This window comes from Alternaria hordeiaustralica (assembly GCF_023758085.1).
Source record: "Alternaria hordeiaustralica strain BMP 2776 chromosome Unknown scaffold_27, whole genome shotgun sequence".
In the NCBI taxonomy this organism is placed as follows: Eukaryota; Fungi; Ascomycota; class Dothideomycetes; order Pleosporales; family Pleosporaceae; genus Alternaria; species Alternaria hordeiaustralica.
Window position 1 is genome coordinate 20,900 of NW_026056799.1, and position 15,968 is coordinate 36,867.

Consider the following 15,968-nt stretch of genomic DNA (forward strand, 5'->3'; position numbering starts at 1 on the left):
ACTAGAATTAGTTAGAAATTATTCTAGAAATAGTTTAACTATATATACTATTAATTCTATCTAAAATAACTCTAGACTATAAGAACTCTCTCTATTAGTATAAATACTATTTCTAAACTAACGCTAAAGCCTATTAAAGTAGCTTTTAGCCTTTTTTTTTTTTTTATTCTACTTAATTTAGTCTATAGACGTTTTTATCTACCTAAGTATTTTATATAAGCCTTTATCTACCTATAAGTAGGTAAAATTCTATAATTAATTCTAAATATATTTATATATCTTAACACTAGAGTACTTAAAAACTTATTTTAAGGTAGTTAAATTTAAAAAGAAGCTAAAAGTCTTTTTCTTCTCTACTTTACTAGCTCTATAGTATTAAAACTACTTATACTAGATTAGTTCTAAATTAATCTAGAAATAGTTTACGTAGGCTACTTATACTTTTAGTATCTTATAATACTTTCTTAACTAAAGAATATTATCTATTTACTTTTAAAACTTAAATAATATAAGTATAGCTTTTAGAGTCTATACTAGAGTATTAGAGTAGATATATAGTATACTTAATAACTCTAGCCTCTAAGAGAGGCGCGCTACTATTTCTAGAAGTAAGTTAAACTATACTCTAGTTTAAATAAGTCTAAAATTATTCTAGAATTAATTTAACTATATACCTTAACCTAGTTTTTAATACTACTATTATTACTCTTACTAGAGCTAGATAAATATAAGTTAAATCTCTTATAGATATCTAGGTCTAATACATTAAGATTAAGAAATTTAAACTTAGCGTTAAATATAGGTAAAAAAGGCTCTATATTATAATATAGGTATAATCTAGTCTAAATTAATTTAGAATAAATCTAAGAATTATTTAAATTAAAAATTTTATTGCTAAGTACGCTAATTCTCTTAGGTAGTATAACGCTAGTATACTATGTTTTAAAAATTACCTGTTTGCGTTAGCGCATGCTATATCTTAGCGCGCTCTTGGTTAGATAGACTGTATGCACGGTCCTCTTGCTATTCTGGCCCATGACGTCATGGCACCTGCCGTCCTACAGCCTTCCAGGAACACCAATCCAGCATACCTAGGTATATGTCTCACGATCCTTGTCAGCCATATCCAAGGCCACATCCAAAGCCACATTTTTTTGATCAGCTGTTCCTCCATCGTTCGTCTCACTGTTTCGGGACTTCCCGTTGTCGCGCGCGCCTGTTAATGTTGTGCTTGTGACACCGACGTAAGGCTGAACGGATTCCAAGGTTGGCACGCGCTCAGCCCTGGTGCGCAGACCGCCGAATACTCGATAAAGAAGGCAACCACAGCTGAGTTTTTGGGCGAGTTCAGCACTTGACTGACTTGTCTTCAGCTTGCAAACGCTTAGAGATAAGCAAGTAAGACAGGGAGGACTGCTATTATCCACACGCGATCGCGTCGTTTCTCTCAAGTCTCTACGCGCTTCTTTGGTTCACCAATTCACGTTTCGTTAACCTTCTGGTCTGCGCTGCGCGCAACTTTTCCTTACCAACTCTTCGCCATGCCTTCCACGACTTCAAAGAGACCCAGCAAACGCCTAGCCATCTTCTGCGACGGAACATGGGTAGGACGCGAAACCCAAGTCGAAGACGCGCCTCCAAGCAACATCCGCCAACTCGCCAACATGGTCGGCGAAGTGCAATACTCCACCGACGACAAGACAGCCGCAAAAGTGCACCCCATAAAACCGCACAAAACAACCACCAGCAGCTCGACCCCGGACATCATTGCCGGCTACCAGGAAGGCGTAGGTCTTAACAAGACCTTTCTGCAATATATCTGGGACGGCGCAACAGCCTCCACCATCAGCGATGAATGTATAGCCGTATACCGTTTCATCGTCGAAAACTACACGCCCGACCATGAGATCTGGTTGTTTGGATTTAGTCGCGGCGCCTTCACCGTGCGCTGCGTCGCAGGCATGATCAACAACTGCGGCATCATAAAACGCCTGCCATCATACTCCGACGCAGAAGTCCAACGCCTCTGCTACGAAGTCTTCCGCACATACCGCAGCAACCTCCCTGTCGACGCCCCCAAAAGCGAGGAATGCCAACGATGGAAAGGTCTCGGCGACAGGGTCTGGCAGGTCAAACGGCCAATCCGCTTCATGGGCATCATAGACACGGTCGGTGCACTCGGCATCCCGCGCTTGAATGCTGGAATAGGATTCGACTGGTCCCCGTTCGAGTTCTTCGATCAAACCGTTTCAAGCGTCGTTCAACACGTGTATCACGCCCCTTGTCTGCACGACCGCCTTTGGATCTTTCAACCTTGTCTTGTGTACCCCAACGAGGAAGAGGATGATGAGAAAGATAAAGCGGTGATAAACCAACGCTGGTTCCCAGGTACGCATTACGACGTCGGACGTATGACCTTCCGCTTCGTGCGACAAAGCCCTGCGAACTGGATCGAAGATGCGCTGGGTTGGTTGCCGAATCTCCTCTCGCGGACTATCTATCCGAATGAGGTGCTCAGCGATGCGGTGTTACGGTGGTTAGTACAGGGAGTGCGGGATGTAGACAACGACTCCCCCACCCCATTAATGCCTAATACCGACGCACACATCTCCACTCTCAGCACGCGCCTCGGCGAATCCTCGTTAGCACTGCCAAAGGAAAGCGCAGCACCGAGTGCACGCACAGGCTCCGGCGACATCTACGGCGACGTCCTCGCCTATGCCCCCGGGGGCGTGCTGTTTAGCGCTATTCAACGGACGTCCCGCTCCATCACTAGTGCTCTAAACAACGTTTTCCCCCAACTCGGTGATAACTTACAGGGCCTACTGGGTATCAAGACGCTCGTTGGTATCCTGACTGCTACGGCCGATCGACGCATACCGGGGACGCAGGCAGATGTTTATCCGTATATGGAGGAGGAGACTGTGGTGGTGGAGGGGAGGGAAGTCAGTTTCTCGGTGGAGGAATTAGCGAGGTTGAATGAGAAGAATGAGAGGGGGGTGTTGAGGTATCCGAGTCAGACTCTTGAGGCGTTTTTGTTGTGGAAGAGGGTTTTTGGGAGGGAGGAGAATGAGTGAGTGAGTGATAGTTTGGTGATGAGGGGGTTTCGGCTTTTCTGTAGATAGTATGGTGGTAGGGAGGGTATACATTGTTTCTTAGCTGGCTTCAATATGGCTTCGCTTTACTTGGTCTTGTTCATCTGGAAAGCAGCTTCATTCGAAAACGCCTTCTTATCGATGATTTGGTCCCTAGTAAAACATCTATTAGATTCTCTTCTATGTTCTAAACATGTCCATCATCAACGTAAAAAAGTCCATCATCTTCCACAAACACATTTCGTCCCCGCTAAAACACGATGGAGGCAAGACTTACTTCTTGCCACGGCCTCCGAAACCCCATCGAATCTGATTCGCCCAGCGTCCCTCAACACCAAGATCATCCGCACACTGCCAGACGAAACCAGGGTTCTTCTGGAACATGCGACCAATGAAGGCGACGTCGAGGTTATCGTTCTCCAGATACCCGTTCGCTTGCTTTCCATCGGTGATACTGCCCACTGTGCCGACCGCCATCTTGTCTCCCACCTTGTCCTTGACTGCCTTGGCGAACGGCTCTTGGTAGCCTGGTCCACCGTGGATATGCTGTTTCTCGTGGAGACCACCGGAGGAAACGTCGAGGAGGTCTACGCCCCGATCAGCGAGTATCTCAGCGAGTTTGACGGTCTGGTCGACGGTCCAGCCTTCGATACCGGCTTCGTCGAGCCAGTCTGTGGCACTAATACGCAGGACGAGTGGCATGTCTTTGGGGATAGTCTTGCGGGTCAAGTCGACGAGCTCAAGCGTGAGGCGCGTGCGGTTCTCGAAGGAGCCGCCGTACTCGTCGGTGCGGTGGTTGGAGGCGGGGGAGAGAAAGGTGTGCAGCAGGTAGCCGTGTGCGTTGTGGATTTCGATGGTGTCGAAACCGATGTCTACGGCGCGTTTCACGGCGTCGACAAAGGCTTGCTTGAAGGCTTCGATGTCTTGTTTTGTCATCTCCTTGGGTGTGCAGTGCTTGTCGTTGAAGGCGATGGCGGAGGGCGCGTAGACGTTGTCGGGCCAGCCGTTTAGTTCCTTCGTTGCGATGTCGCCTTTGCTGAGCCACGGGGCGACGGTGCTGGCTTTGCGGCCAGCGTGTGCGAGTTGAATGCCGATTTTTTGGCCCTGGGAGTGTGCGAATTCTACAATCTTGCGCAGCGGCTCCTTTTGCGAATCTTTCCAGAGACCGCAGTCTTCGGGTGTGATTCTTCCTTCGGCTTGTACGGCGGTGGCCTCGACAAATGTCAGACCGGGACCGCGCTGGATGATACCGCCCAAGTGTGTGAGGTGCCAGTTCGTCTGGTGACCGTCTTCGGCGGAGTATTGGCAGAGAGGGGAGAGGGCGAGGCGGTTCTGGATCGTCATGCCTCGGAGCTTGAGGGGCTGGAAGAGCTTGGGGATCTTGGAGCTGCCGTCGAGCATGCCAAGGGCTGTTCCGGCGACGGGCTCTTGTGCGGGAGTGAAGTAGGGAATCTGGATGGGTCAGCTAGGCAAAGGTATGGGGCTTGGATGTATGCATACACCAGGAGCGGCCTTGTTCCTCAGCTCATCGTGCTTAGGGACTTGTTCGCTATTCTTATCCTCGGGGATATCCTTTGCGATCGCATGATGCGAGTGCGGCTCGTCGGTATCAGCCTCGATTCCCATTATGGCGGTTGTTGGTATGTAGGGTTGGATGTGTGAAGTGTGACGAGTGTTGTGTCGAGAGTCGGACGCTCAGTGGATATGGAAAGTGGAAGGTGGGTGGACAATGGCATCTTTATACGCTCTTGCCATTCTTCTCGAAAGTACCGGCATGACGTGCGTGTTTGGACATTGTTACCATAGAACCCCAGCGGCGGGGCATCTTTGGCGCCCCGCCTTCCTCGTTCGGTATGGCTCGTCACTAGCAGTCCATCATCCGCTGCGTCCTGATTTGTAAGACGCACGTCGTCGCATTGACCGATAGGCGTCGGGTAGTCGAGTGTGTTGTTGAGGGCGCGCGTACCTGAGCGATGGTTTGCTGTACTTTGGTTGAGCCAGTTAGGAGTCTGCTAGGAAGCTTAGACATGTGCTGACAGAGATAGCCGAGTAACATAAGCAATCCTTCTCATGATCTGCACGCATCCGTCATGCTGTACGCTATATAGCCAGGAGCTTGTTTGCCTCTACTTCGGAATACCCAAGCGTTTGTACCTGTTCGCTACTTACTGAGCTTCACGCAGCATGCCTTCTCAGCTTGAATGGTATACTTGCATTGCCTTACTAAGCAACATGATATACCCGGCGGCTACTTGGCCATTGCGACGCGGCTCAAACTCGGCCCAAGCCACGCCGCCGAACTCTACCGCTCCAAGCCATTAGTGCTGGAATCGATTCTGTCTCACCGACTGCCCAACTCAGTATACCAAGTCTTTTACGCTGGTATTGACCCTGCTAGATATGCGACAAGCGTGGAGCGTAAAGCTTCGTCAACCATGGCGTCCTGTCAAGCTTTCTCTCGTGCGTGTAAGCACCATGTGTGACATAGCCTATTCAGCTTTGAGTAGTACCCAACCAACGCACGCGTCGCGCACCATCAAGCCTGCCCGCCCAGTCTCGGAGGCCAATTAAGCGCTCGATACCCAGACCCATACAAGTCTTCCGGATCCTCATGCTCGATAACTGGAACCCTCGGTAATTTGAGATAGCAATTGGGCTGAGCTTCAAGATCAGGCCTGTACGTTTCGGCCTCTTTCTCTGGTCGAAGCACAGCGTAGCTTCGTGTCGCGAATCCATTCTCAACACCGTCACACTTCATGTATATATTCCCTATGCGCCATTCGCTCTCGACATCGGAGTCCGCCATATCATACACGTCTTGTGCGAGTTCTACAGTCGGCTGGACGATGCGAAATCCGTTCGGCTCTTCTTCCCACCGCAAGACTTCCTCCACCAAATCACGGGGATCTTGATTGCGCCATTGAGTTCGCATTTGGTAGCCGAGATCGGGAAACGGTCTTGGGAACCTGACCATCATAAAGTTCAAACTTTTCATGTCATGTCGGATGGACCTCAATGACCAACAGATTCGTCGATATGTGGTTTCTGTCGTCAAGGGACCTTGGATGAACACGGAAAGGCGTTCGAGGATCGGAAGACTTTGGATGGCTCTGGCGATACTAGGGCTTGATGCTGATGTTGTGAAAGTCTCAATGCTCCATGGAGATAGTAAGTCGTCTGCCCCGGCATATAAGGATCCATGCTGGCAAAGTTCGCGGAACTGGAAGTGAATGTGCAACGAGCGAATTTGGGATAGGTGCGATGCAAGGGCGGCCCGACGGAAGTCCATCAGAACCGTGTTGTGAAGCATCGCGAAAGTGTTCGATTCGTAAAGCATATCGATGGTTTCTCGGTAGCTAGATGGAGCTTTGTTAGTTGCAAGGCTGGATTCTCGCGCGCGCATGTCTCTCTTACACTAGCTGGCATGATTGGAGCACCGCCAATACGTTGGTTTTCTCACGCTTGCCGTGCAGGTTTGCAGCGTAGTTTGTGTGGACTGCCTGGACGACCGCTGGTGTGATGTTCAACACTTCATCAGGGCCCTCATCCTCCAGGAACTCGTAGGCGATTCTACCGTTTTTGTAATACAATGCGATGTGCTTTTCGCCTAACAGATGTATCCAGATCATAGAACGTAGCTCGGCGGGCAGATTCAATAAGGTGCTTTGCGATTGAGAGCTTGCTAGATCGCTGCGCAACGATAGTGGGATGTACGGAGGTTCTGGGTTCACTTTCTCAGAAGTGACACTGTGAGGGGTCCTCGGCCAAAGGCGAACGCAAAGGCAAGCCGTAAGATTCCACGGAAGACAGATGAAAAACCGTGCAGCGCGGCGCCATTGAGCTGCCTTGCCCAGTCTCCTCGGCCGATTGTTGACTTCGATCTGCATAATGAAGATGCGATGGGATGGTTGGGCATGCGACGATTTGGAAGCTGCCGTTAAAAAAGTGGCAAGTGCGGTCAGCTGGCGGGCTGTCCAGTCGCAGCGAGTTACATGTTGCTGCCTGCAGGACAGGGCTCAACCGTGCCGCATGCGGAGGTATGAACTCTGCAACATCGTCGCTTCTGGCTCTTACTCGCTCCAAGATACTGGAGCGGGACAGTACATCCAATCCGACGTCCAATCCAGATACCACTGCCTGCGCCTACTAATCAGCATGCAGTCCCACCACGCGCCGGACGTGGCCATCGTACCAAGCCTGGGAGAAGAACAAGAACATCGCGCGCATCCACTGGCTGCGCGCTGGACACAAGGCATGAGGGGCTTTCTACACAAGAAAATTCGACTCGCAAATAGAATCCGTCAAGAGCTGGGCGAAATGATGGGAGAAAGACGGCGGAAAAGGGAGGCTGAGAAGGTGCGAAAGTACAAACCCTTGGAGCTGCGCGCTCGCAAACGTTTCACACAGGAGAAGAGCCGTCTTCTCAGTCTACCAGCTGAGATTCGGATCATGATCTGGGAGTATGCGATAACTGGACAGTTCATCGTACTCTATCGAAAGCGGGGCAAAGTCACGTCTAGTGTCTTCGACAGCCATGGTACCACGAGTGTCGCCAATGCGACTGTCTCTATCATGACTAGCATAGCCATGTCGAAAGCGGAATCAGGCGCCATGTCTTTGCCTCTGACTTGCACGACCACGTAAGTCATCAGACGGAGCGACCTTGCGGAAGCTCGCGGACTGACGTATCAGATATCTGGAAACGACGACGATGCTTTATCAGGAAAACACGTTTGTCTTCCTCGATACCACCGTGCTAGTCGAATTGTGTAGGGAACGATCCCGGTTTAACATGGCTCTTGTTCGCTCTTTACATTACTTCGTCGGCACCCAGAAGTTCTCCTGGTATGGAACGTCATTACCAGAGCTCGCTATGGTTCCGTCTCCTACCCACACTGAGAGATTGGAGAGTGCAAGCAAGGTCTTCCATAAAAGTCTACCACACCTTCAACAACTCTCAATATTCCTCTACGGCCCCATCCGTAATGTCGAGGACTACACCAATATGCTAGAGCACCTGCACGACGTCTATCGAGACCGAATCTCCATCAAGATGAATGCGTTGGGAGTGTACGAGGATTATTTGTTCCACGATCGTTTGACGCACCCCAGTGGCAACTCGGTACCCGTCCAGATACTGACCTCTTCCTCACGCATTCCATTATTGAAGGGTACCAAACGTCCGACAAATTACACTGGACATTCGCGTTGGGGCGAAGGTGATGAGATATCAGTCGAAAACTTTACTTTCAGGGCTGAGAAGCTACGGCTAGGATCTTATGGTCGAGCAGAGGGGGCAAAGAAACTGGTGTATGTGGTACTCAGTCCCGAAGATGAATCAAGGAGGATGGTAGGGCAGTTTGAACCGGCAATACTCTGGGATCTTATTCCCGACAGCTAGGGGAGTAAGCAATTATATCAATGCTGACTGGTTGTCTGTGCATGAACCTTCGACTTCCTGTTTTGGGCTCGCATACACGTTGAAGGAGAGTTCGACTGCCGAGTGGAGTCGGATGCATCGGCACTCTCCATCGCCCGACGATCTGTACCCAGCAAGGCGACGTCAATGCAGACATGACGAAGGCGCCTGCCTGGTCAGGAAGCCCAATGATGCGCATCACGCGTGTTTCGTTTCGAAATGGCTGAGGCTTCAAGGCTGAGGCAGCCGATGTTCCCGATGCTTCCCACGTAACCGGTCCTTCTGCGCGTGACGTTATGTGGGAACTTGCCGGCAAAGCCGAACGCCCTTTTGGAAGCTTTGCATGCATGCCTCGGACAGGGAGTGTGGCATAACACGCCGAAGAGCAGGATGATACGCTTTTGTTGCAACCGCCTGTGCCACAGCCACAGGTAGTGCGAGAAGCCTCTCTGGAGGTCAAGTTCGCAGTGGGGCTCTTGTCTACATGGCGAAGTAGAGGCGGCCAAAGCGGTGATAGGGTCTTTGTTAGATGGAATCGCAATTTACCCCACGGCGATTGCGGCGCATGATGAGAGGAACAGGCTAGCGGGCTGCTATCTTGGGCAAGGTGAAGCATGGGGCCAAACAAGGACGGATGTGGCGCCGGCCAATGGCAGACTTGTGGCAAAGAGTTGCAGGGCCTTCAGCTCAACTGTGAGCTTAACTTGATCTTTATTGCTTCTAGATTCTAACTGGTAACTAGCACAGCTTCTTCGCTATAATAGCGTTGTGCTAATCTGTTGTGGACACTATCTTCATGATCTCCTCCCACTCCTTCGCCTTTTTGTCCTGCCCTTCTTTGATGTGGCACCCGCGTTAGAAGGTTTGAAGCTTGTTGGCCTCCTTGTAGAAGCTGTAGGTGGCTTGAGCGCAGATAAATAGGCGCTCCTTGGCGATAAACTAGCAGTCTAGCTTTGTGGCCTATAAGATTATATTGTTGCTGAGGTATATGACACAGTTAGGGCAGGTAGAGCCCTGGAAGGTTAGCTTTAAATAAGGGAAGAGAGCGTCTGCTTACGATTAGATGGGAGGCGTTGTTTGTAACGGGTTGTAGCTTCTTAAGCTAGGATGCGAGATTTGTGAACATAGTTGTTGCAGTAGCGTGTTTGAGATGGGGGCTTGGGATAGGATAGTTTAAGAAGGATGCTGGCGATCGAGTCTTTTTAAGTTTAGAATGATGCTAGGTGGCAGGAGACGAAGTTTACCGAGATGTGTTCTCATCCAATAGGCTTCCATGCACGTGATCTCAATGGACCATGGAAAGAGCGAGCTTCAGGCGACAAGCCTCAACCCTCCGCCAGCCGCTGCCCTCGAACGCGACCGAGTATCACCTGTTGACGCTCCCTCGACACCACTCGTGGCCGTTTTGTGCTCCATCGACAAACGTAGACGCCTGCGCTGCGATTCACTCACTTGCTCGCGCCATAGCATCTTGTACTCTATTCGTGTTGTATTCACCTTGCGACTGCCGCTGGATACCCCCTCGCGCCTGCCGCTCCCTGACGCCCGTACCCACTCGTTCACCACAACTATAGTCGTCGCATTCACCACGGCGCAAAGCCAGGAACAATAGCCCGCGCAACAACAATACCACTGTTGTCGCTATACATATACGTACGCAGCCATCGGACACGCCTCTTCCGCTGTCACCGCTGTTCAAGCCTTGCGCATCTCAAACACGCAACGCTCCACCCACGCGCACACGTCTCTTGTCATGCGCACGGCACTCTGGTAGCATTCCGAACACCCACCTTTTTGGAAAGCCCTCCGTCCCCGGCCACCCGCCGCAATCCTCCGCCTGCTTAACAAAACTACCGCCCCTGTCGCTCTTTCCCTCGCTCGCTAGTGGTGAGCAGCCGGCCTGTCACCACCATATCGCGAATACTCACTCGACAACCGAAATTGCCTCCTCCTTTTGGCTACAACAACCAACCCATGTCCTAGCGACCAAGTCACTCCTTAGACGAACAGCTGGACTGCAGGCCACCGTACCGCTGAGCGGATACCTACATACACACATACATACATACCGACTAATACCGAATCGCCAACATGGGGTGCTGCGGAGACCGCGAAAAGGGAACTACGGTGACGGAGGAGCAGAAGTGGACTTATATCGTAAGCACTTGAGCGCGAATACGGAAGCGCATCGCTAATTGTGTTAGAACTTGTCCGACTTCAAGTCTACATCTTGCCTCGCACCCTTCTCTTACGCCTGGCTGTGGATTCTCGTTGTCATCTCATGCGCCGTCTACGCCGCCGATGCCTTCACCGCCGTCAACCTCCTCGCTTTCGACAAATGGACTAGCCAGGTCAAGCCTACCGTGCCTTTCGACATTGCTAAGTGGATCTTTGCCATCACCATCATCGTCTCCTACGTCTTTCTCGCATACCGATGGATCCGGGCTCTGCGCGTCATGCGGACAGGAAGTGTCACCGAATGCTACCTCGAGCCATTGGCTGCTATACTGCAGAGTATGCGCATCACAAAGACTGGACAGGGTTGGCGCCGCTTCTTGGTCTTCGCAGAGTTGACCAAGAGTAAGAAGGGTGCCAACTACATTGCCCTTTTTGTGTACTTCCAGTTCAAGAGCGCTCTTCTCATAATTGTCGCCCAGGGACCTCGCATTGCCCTCAATGCCATGACTTTATACGCCGTCATGCAAGCGCAGCTCATACCCGTCGGCGAGCACGCGTCAGAAGATCGCTCCAACTTCGAGCAGTTCTTCATGAACATCAAGCTCATGGTCGAGACCGGCAACAAGCAGGAAACAGTCATCTACTTCACCATGTTGTTCTCTCTCGTCATCTGGGTCATCGCTGCGCTGGGTCTCATCATCGCTGGTATCTTGTACCTCTTCTTCCTCTGGCACTACATCCCCAAGGCTGATGGCAGTCTTACCAACTATTGCCGACGCAAGGTCGAGACCCGTCTGGAGCGTATCGTGGGCAAGAAGATCAAGAAGGCGATCGAGAAGCAGAACCAGCAGCTGAAGAGGGAGGAGGAGAGGGCCATCAAGAAGGGCGAATTTGACGCTTCCAAGTCCCGTCCCACGCTACCCAAGCTCGAAGGGGACGATGACGATACATCGACCGTCTTCTCGCTGCAACGATCCGACACGATGCAGACCACCGCGACACTGCCCCCGTATACCCTCGCAAACACACCTTCATACAGAACAAACCCGGAGCGATCGAACACCTCGAACACCTTCAACACCATGAACTCGGGCCGAAACTTGATGAGCAAGCCGTCTCTGCCCACGCTAGACGAGCGACCTGGCATGCCAGAGCGGGACGCACAATTCACAAACTTCTCGACTGCCAGCTTCGCTTCAAACGCGCCAATGCTGAACCAGGCAGGAGGTATGGGCAGGTCGTCGCCTGCACCACAAATGCCACCTCTAGACCGTAACGGCACTGGGTACTTTGGCCAGCAAGACAACCTGCCATACCAGTCCGACCGACCTTTCACACCAATGTCACAGGGCAGAGCGTCCCCACTCCCACCACGTGGGCCCATGCCCCCTGTGGATACAAGCTACAACAACGGGCGATACGAGAACGATCCTCAACTCATCACTCCCCTCGATGCGCGGAATACACCACAACAAGCTCACCCCAACCGACCGTACCAAGAGTTCAGCCCCTACGACAGCCGGGGTCCTCAGATGGGCCCGGAGTACGAGCTGTCACCTGTCGATGTCAACCCCACAGAAGACATCTCGCAGCACTACTTCTCGGACTCAAATGGACAGCCCGACTACCAGCCACCTCAAATGCCCAGCTTGTTAAGAGCTGGCTCACCCGCCCCATCACAACCCATGGGTCTACCATCGCAACCACGTTCAGGTACCGCGCCTCCACGATCTGGCACCGCGCCACCCCGAGCTGGTGTCCCAGCATCACTGCAATCTGCAATCCAGCGTCGCGAAGCCTCGCAACCTTTCCCCAACCGAGGGATGAACGGCTCAGCGCCGCCTCAACAACAACAACGAAGTGCAACAGCACCGATTCAGCAACCAGGTTGGGCTCAGGGACCTCCTGCCCGTAGCTACACGCCCCAGGGTCCCGGCCCCCAACGTAGCTACACACCTGTCTCTGGACTCCAACAACAACAGCAACAACGCAGTTACACCCCCACTGCGCCTCGTGGCTACGACAACAGCTACAACTACTGATCTCCCTCATTTCCTTTTTTTCACACAACGTTTGGAATCACCACATTCATGCATCTCACGGCGTTCACTTCTCTCTGTCATCTTTGTGCCTGAGGCCGCCCAACCCCCATTCTTTCCTTACAACTCTTACATTCATACGCACGACGTTCTCTCCTCCACGCCAATGTGTGAGTGAGGGAAATGTTTAACGACCGTTTTTCTGTTTTCTACTTTCGCTCTTTAGCTTGGTTTCGAGATACCCCCACCCGCATGGCTGGCCTCGGACGTCCTTTCGCTCTCTTTGTTTTTTACGCGTTCACCTGGAGGACTTTGGTTGGATGACTTGGTGGAATGATTTATCTGGTTATGTGGAGGGGCTTGTCTCTTGTGATGGATGAGGGGATGAGGAGATGGGATCTAGGCTTTGGCTTAGACATGTACAGGTAGCGTGGTTGGGTTACATCACCCTCAAAAGTGAGGACTGTCTGCGCTGGGAGAGGCGCGCAGACGTGTATTATATACCCACTTTTTTTGCGGAGAGTTGAGAGCAAATGGAAACTTGTGCATACTCATATCGAGATTTTCGCTTCACTCCAACCAGATATCCTCCCGGTGCCCGTCATCCGTCAAAGAACTAAAAGTCTGCTCATCCATATCCCGGAACTGCAGCGCTCCCACCCGCCGATACATGCATTCAATCTTCCATCCCATCTTCATGACTCGCTCTGACTGCTGCAACATGAGTTTCTCGAATGCATCTAGGCGCCATCTTTGTTCTCGAGACGGTTCTACGCCTGCTAGTGCGCTTTTGTAGTCCTGGTACAGCCGTTCTTGCTCGGCGAACCAGGTACGGCATTGGATGAGGAGGAGGCCTACACCGGAGTACGTTTGGCGCGCTTGGGGGGTGTTGGTGGTGTTTGGAGTGGCGGATGCGGCGAGGATGACAAATGCGCAGTGTTCTGGGTCGATGCATGTAGTCGCTCGTGGAGTGTCGAGGAAGACATCTACTTCAACGGTGTCGGTAGAGATCTTGCTCGGGAAATGGAGACGGTCTTGGTCTTCTTGACCTCTGACCAGTCGCCCAAAGTTGATGTGGGCCTTCAGTGCCAGTGTTCTGCTCTCTAATATGGGTTCCTTGTCGCCTTGTCTGGTCTCTTCTTTGACCGCAAACCCGACGACAGCTTCATCATGATCTGTAATCTTGTACGGTCGTTTGGCTAGTCGGTGTTGAGGCACAACGGCACCCTTGATACTTGCCCAAGACCAGCTGGGGATATTGGCGTCTAGCTCCGGCATCCTCTTACATGCTTTTGTATCCCGCACTCTCCAAGCCAGTTGCTCCTCGAGCGCCTCCGACCACATACCCACAGCGTATTGCTCGTTCATAAAATCGCGTAGCAGTTTTGCGATACTCCAGATTGCGATTGTCTTGTCGCCTTGATTGGTCAGTTCGCATTCCGTGTAGTTTTGAACCGCGGACATCCAGAAAGTGTAGGAGCTTTCGTTGTCAATGACACCGACCAAGGCGTTCGATGAGACGGTGCTTTTAGCTAGCCGTCCTCTCCAGTGTCGATCCGTGCTCGCTTTGTGGTCGAGAGGGAAGGGAAGGCCTTTTGGGAATACCTCGCAGGCTGAGAGCGTGCCACAGTCCCAGAAGATCTGATGCTTTGTGAAGTGGAGGATGCGAGGAGAGAGGATACGTTCTGTTAGTTACTCAAAGTCAGCTTCTGGAAGATCCAGGTATATCGTCGACGGCGAAGGTGTCAACGGCTCTGCTTACCTTGAAAGACCCACGCACGACCGTATATGACGGAGCTCAGAAGTTCTTTCTCCCAAAGGTCCGCCGGGACAATCGTCCAAGCCTTCTCCCCCAGATTATGGTGTGTATTGGTACCTTTGTATTCGACCGGAAGAATTTGGTGAGGCTTTCGTCTCCTGAATAGACCGCCGTATGCATCCTCTGAGTCCGCTGCAACGATATTACAATGCGAGTACCGATACACCTTGTGCATGAGATCGGCCTCTTTTGCAAAGTCGCCGAAAGGTTCCTGAACGATTGCAAGACTATCGATCCAGATGTACCGCACCTGCAAGAAACGGGTCACTCGTATCGCTTCTTGGAAGTTGTCTGGAAGCTCATCTAGGGGAATGCCTGTGATCAGATGCTTGGCCATATTCCACACGGTAGTTGTTAGGAACTTCTTCTCTCGTGGTCCCCACGCGTGGCTCAACGTACAGTAAGGGCCCTTGACTTTCGTTGTTTTTGTATCTATCAGGCGGATGATGTTGTCATCTCCAGTGTCAACATCCAGAAGTCGCGTCGGTAGAAAGGAAAGCTTGGATCGCTGGTCGTGCCAGGCTATGCTGCAGTCTTGATGATCGCGCATACAAGTACCCATCCATTTGTTGATTTGATCCCCGCCACTGAGTTCTGGATCTGTTGTTTCTTGTAAGATTTCAGGCGTAGGTACATGCAGATCAGTCCCTGACAGGAATCGAAAAGACTTGGTTGTAATTTCCGGATGAGAAGACCGAAACCGTAGCATCATCGATCCTCTTAGCTCCCTCCCGCGCGGCAGCGCTCGAAGGGTCCAGTGATACAACGGCCAGTCTCCAGTGTCCGATAGGAAGTGCCCCATGTTGGCGTAGAGCGATGCGCAAAAGGTGCATTGGTTTAAAGCGATATTTGCACCATCCATTGAGAGACGATGTTGGCCGGAGGATGCAGCGGACTCTAATATATTGCTGACGCAAAAGCCACATACTCTTCCTGGCGACTGGGTTGACACCGTTTCCGCTGGCGTGACTTTTCTCTTAGGCTGATGGTCCTGAAAGACACCCCGAGACATCCTCGGTACATACTCGGCGCTGTTAAGTCTAGGAGGCGATTGGACAAGTTCCTCGTCCTTGTCGAGGAATACAGCCCGGTCGTACGTACCTTCCAGCTCGCGGATGCCAAGACCATGTTTGAGGCTCGCGAGTGGTGTTGGGGGAGGCCTTTCGCTTGCTAATGTGTCGACTGTGCTCCCTAAGAGATCAGGCGTCTGGTCTGGTGAGGATGTCTCTTGCAACTGATGTGACGGGAGGGCGCCAGACCTTTCCTCCGCTACAGAATTGACTTGGCGCCTTGCTCGTTCTAACGAGTCATTATAATTCTCTTTCACATAAAGTAGGAAGGCGGGCTTGCAGCATATATCCACCTTCCGGTCTCCAGTGCGTAGATCCGTAAGCCATCCATTTGCTGCTTTGAAGACG

At 51.5% G+C, this 15,968-nt stretch overlaps 4 protein-coding genes across 4 annotated transcripts; 2 read left to right on the forward strand and 2 right to left on the reverse strand.

Moving 5' to 3' along the window:
• Nucleotides 1–1,541: 1,541 nt before the first annotated feature.
• On the forward strand, nucleotides 1,542–3,077 carry J4E84_009203 (uncharacterized protein; the record flags this gene model as incomplete). The annotated part of the gene is made up of 1 exon (XM_049391766.1): nucleotides 1,542–3,077. The coding sequence occupies one exon, from the start codon at nucleotides 1,542–1,544 to the stop codon at nucleotides 3,075–3,077; it is 1,536 nt and encodes a 511-aa protein (XP_049240404.1).
• A 291-nt stretch (nucleotides 3,078–3,368) lies between these two features.
• On the reverse strand, nucleotides 3,369–4,721 carry J4E84_009204 (uncharacterized protein; the record flags this gene model as incomplete). Its single annotated transcript, XM_049391767.1, has 2 exons — nucleotides 3,369–4,547; nucleotides 4,596–4,721. The coding sequence occupies 2 exons, from the start codon at nucleotides 4,719–4,721 to the stop codon at nucleotides 3,369–3,371; spliced, it is 1,305 nt and encodes a 434-aa protein (XP_049240405.1).
• Nucleotides 4,722–10,605: 5,884 nt separating this feature from the next.
• Nucleotides 10,606–12,734, forward strand: J4E84_009205 (uncharacterized protein; the record flags this gene model as incomplete). The annotated part of the gene is made up of 2 exons (XM_049391768.1): nucleotides 10,606–10,610; nucleotides 10,862–12,734. 2 exons carry the CDS (start codon nucleotides 10,606–10,608, stop codon nucleotides 12,732–12,734), a joined length of 1,878 nt encoding a protein of 625 aa, XP_049240406.1.
• A 567-nt stretch (nucleotides 12,735–13,301) lies between these two features.
• Nucleotides 13,302–14,887, reverse strand: J4E84_009206 (uncharacterized protein; the record flags this gene model as incomplete). The annotated part of the gene is made up of 2 exons (XM_049391769.1): nucleotides 13,302–14,416; nucleotides 14,494–14,887. 2 exons carry the CDS (start codon nucleotides 14,885–14,887, stop codon nucleotides 13,302–13,304), a joined length of 1,509 nt encoding a protein of 502 aa, XP_049240407.1.
• Nucleotides 14,888–15,968: the final 1,081 nt, after the last annotated feature.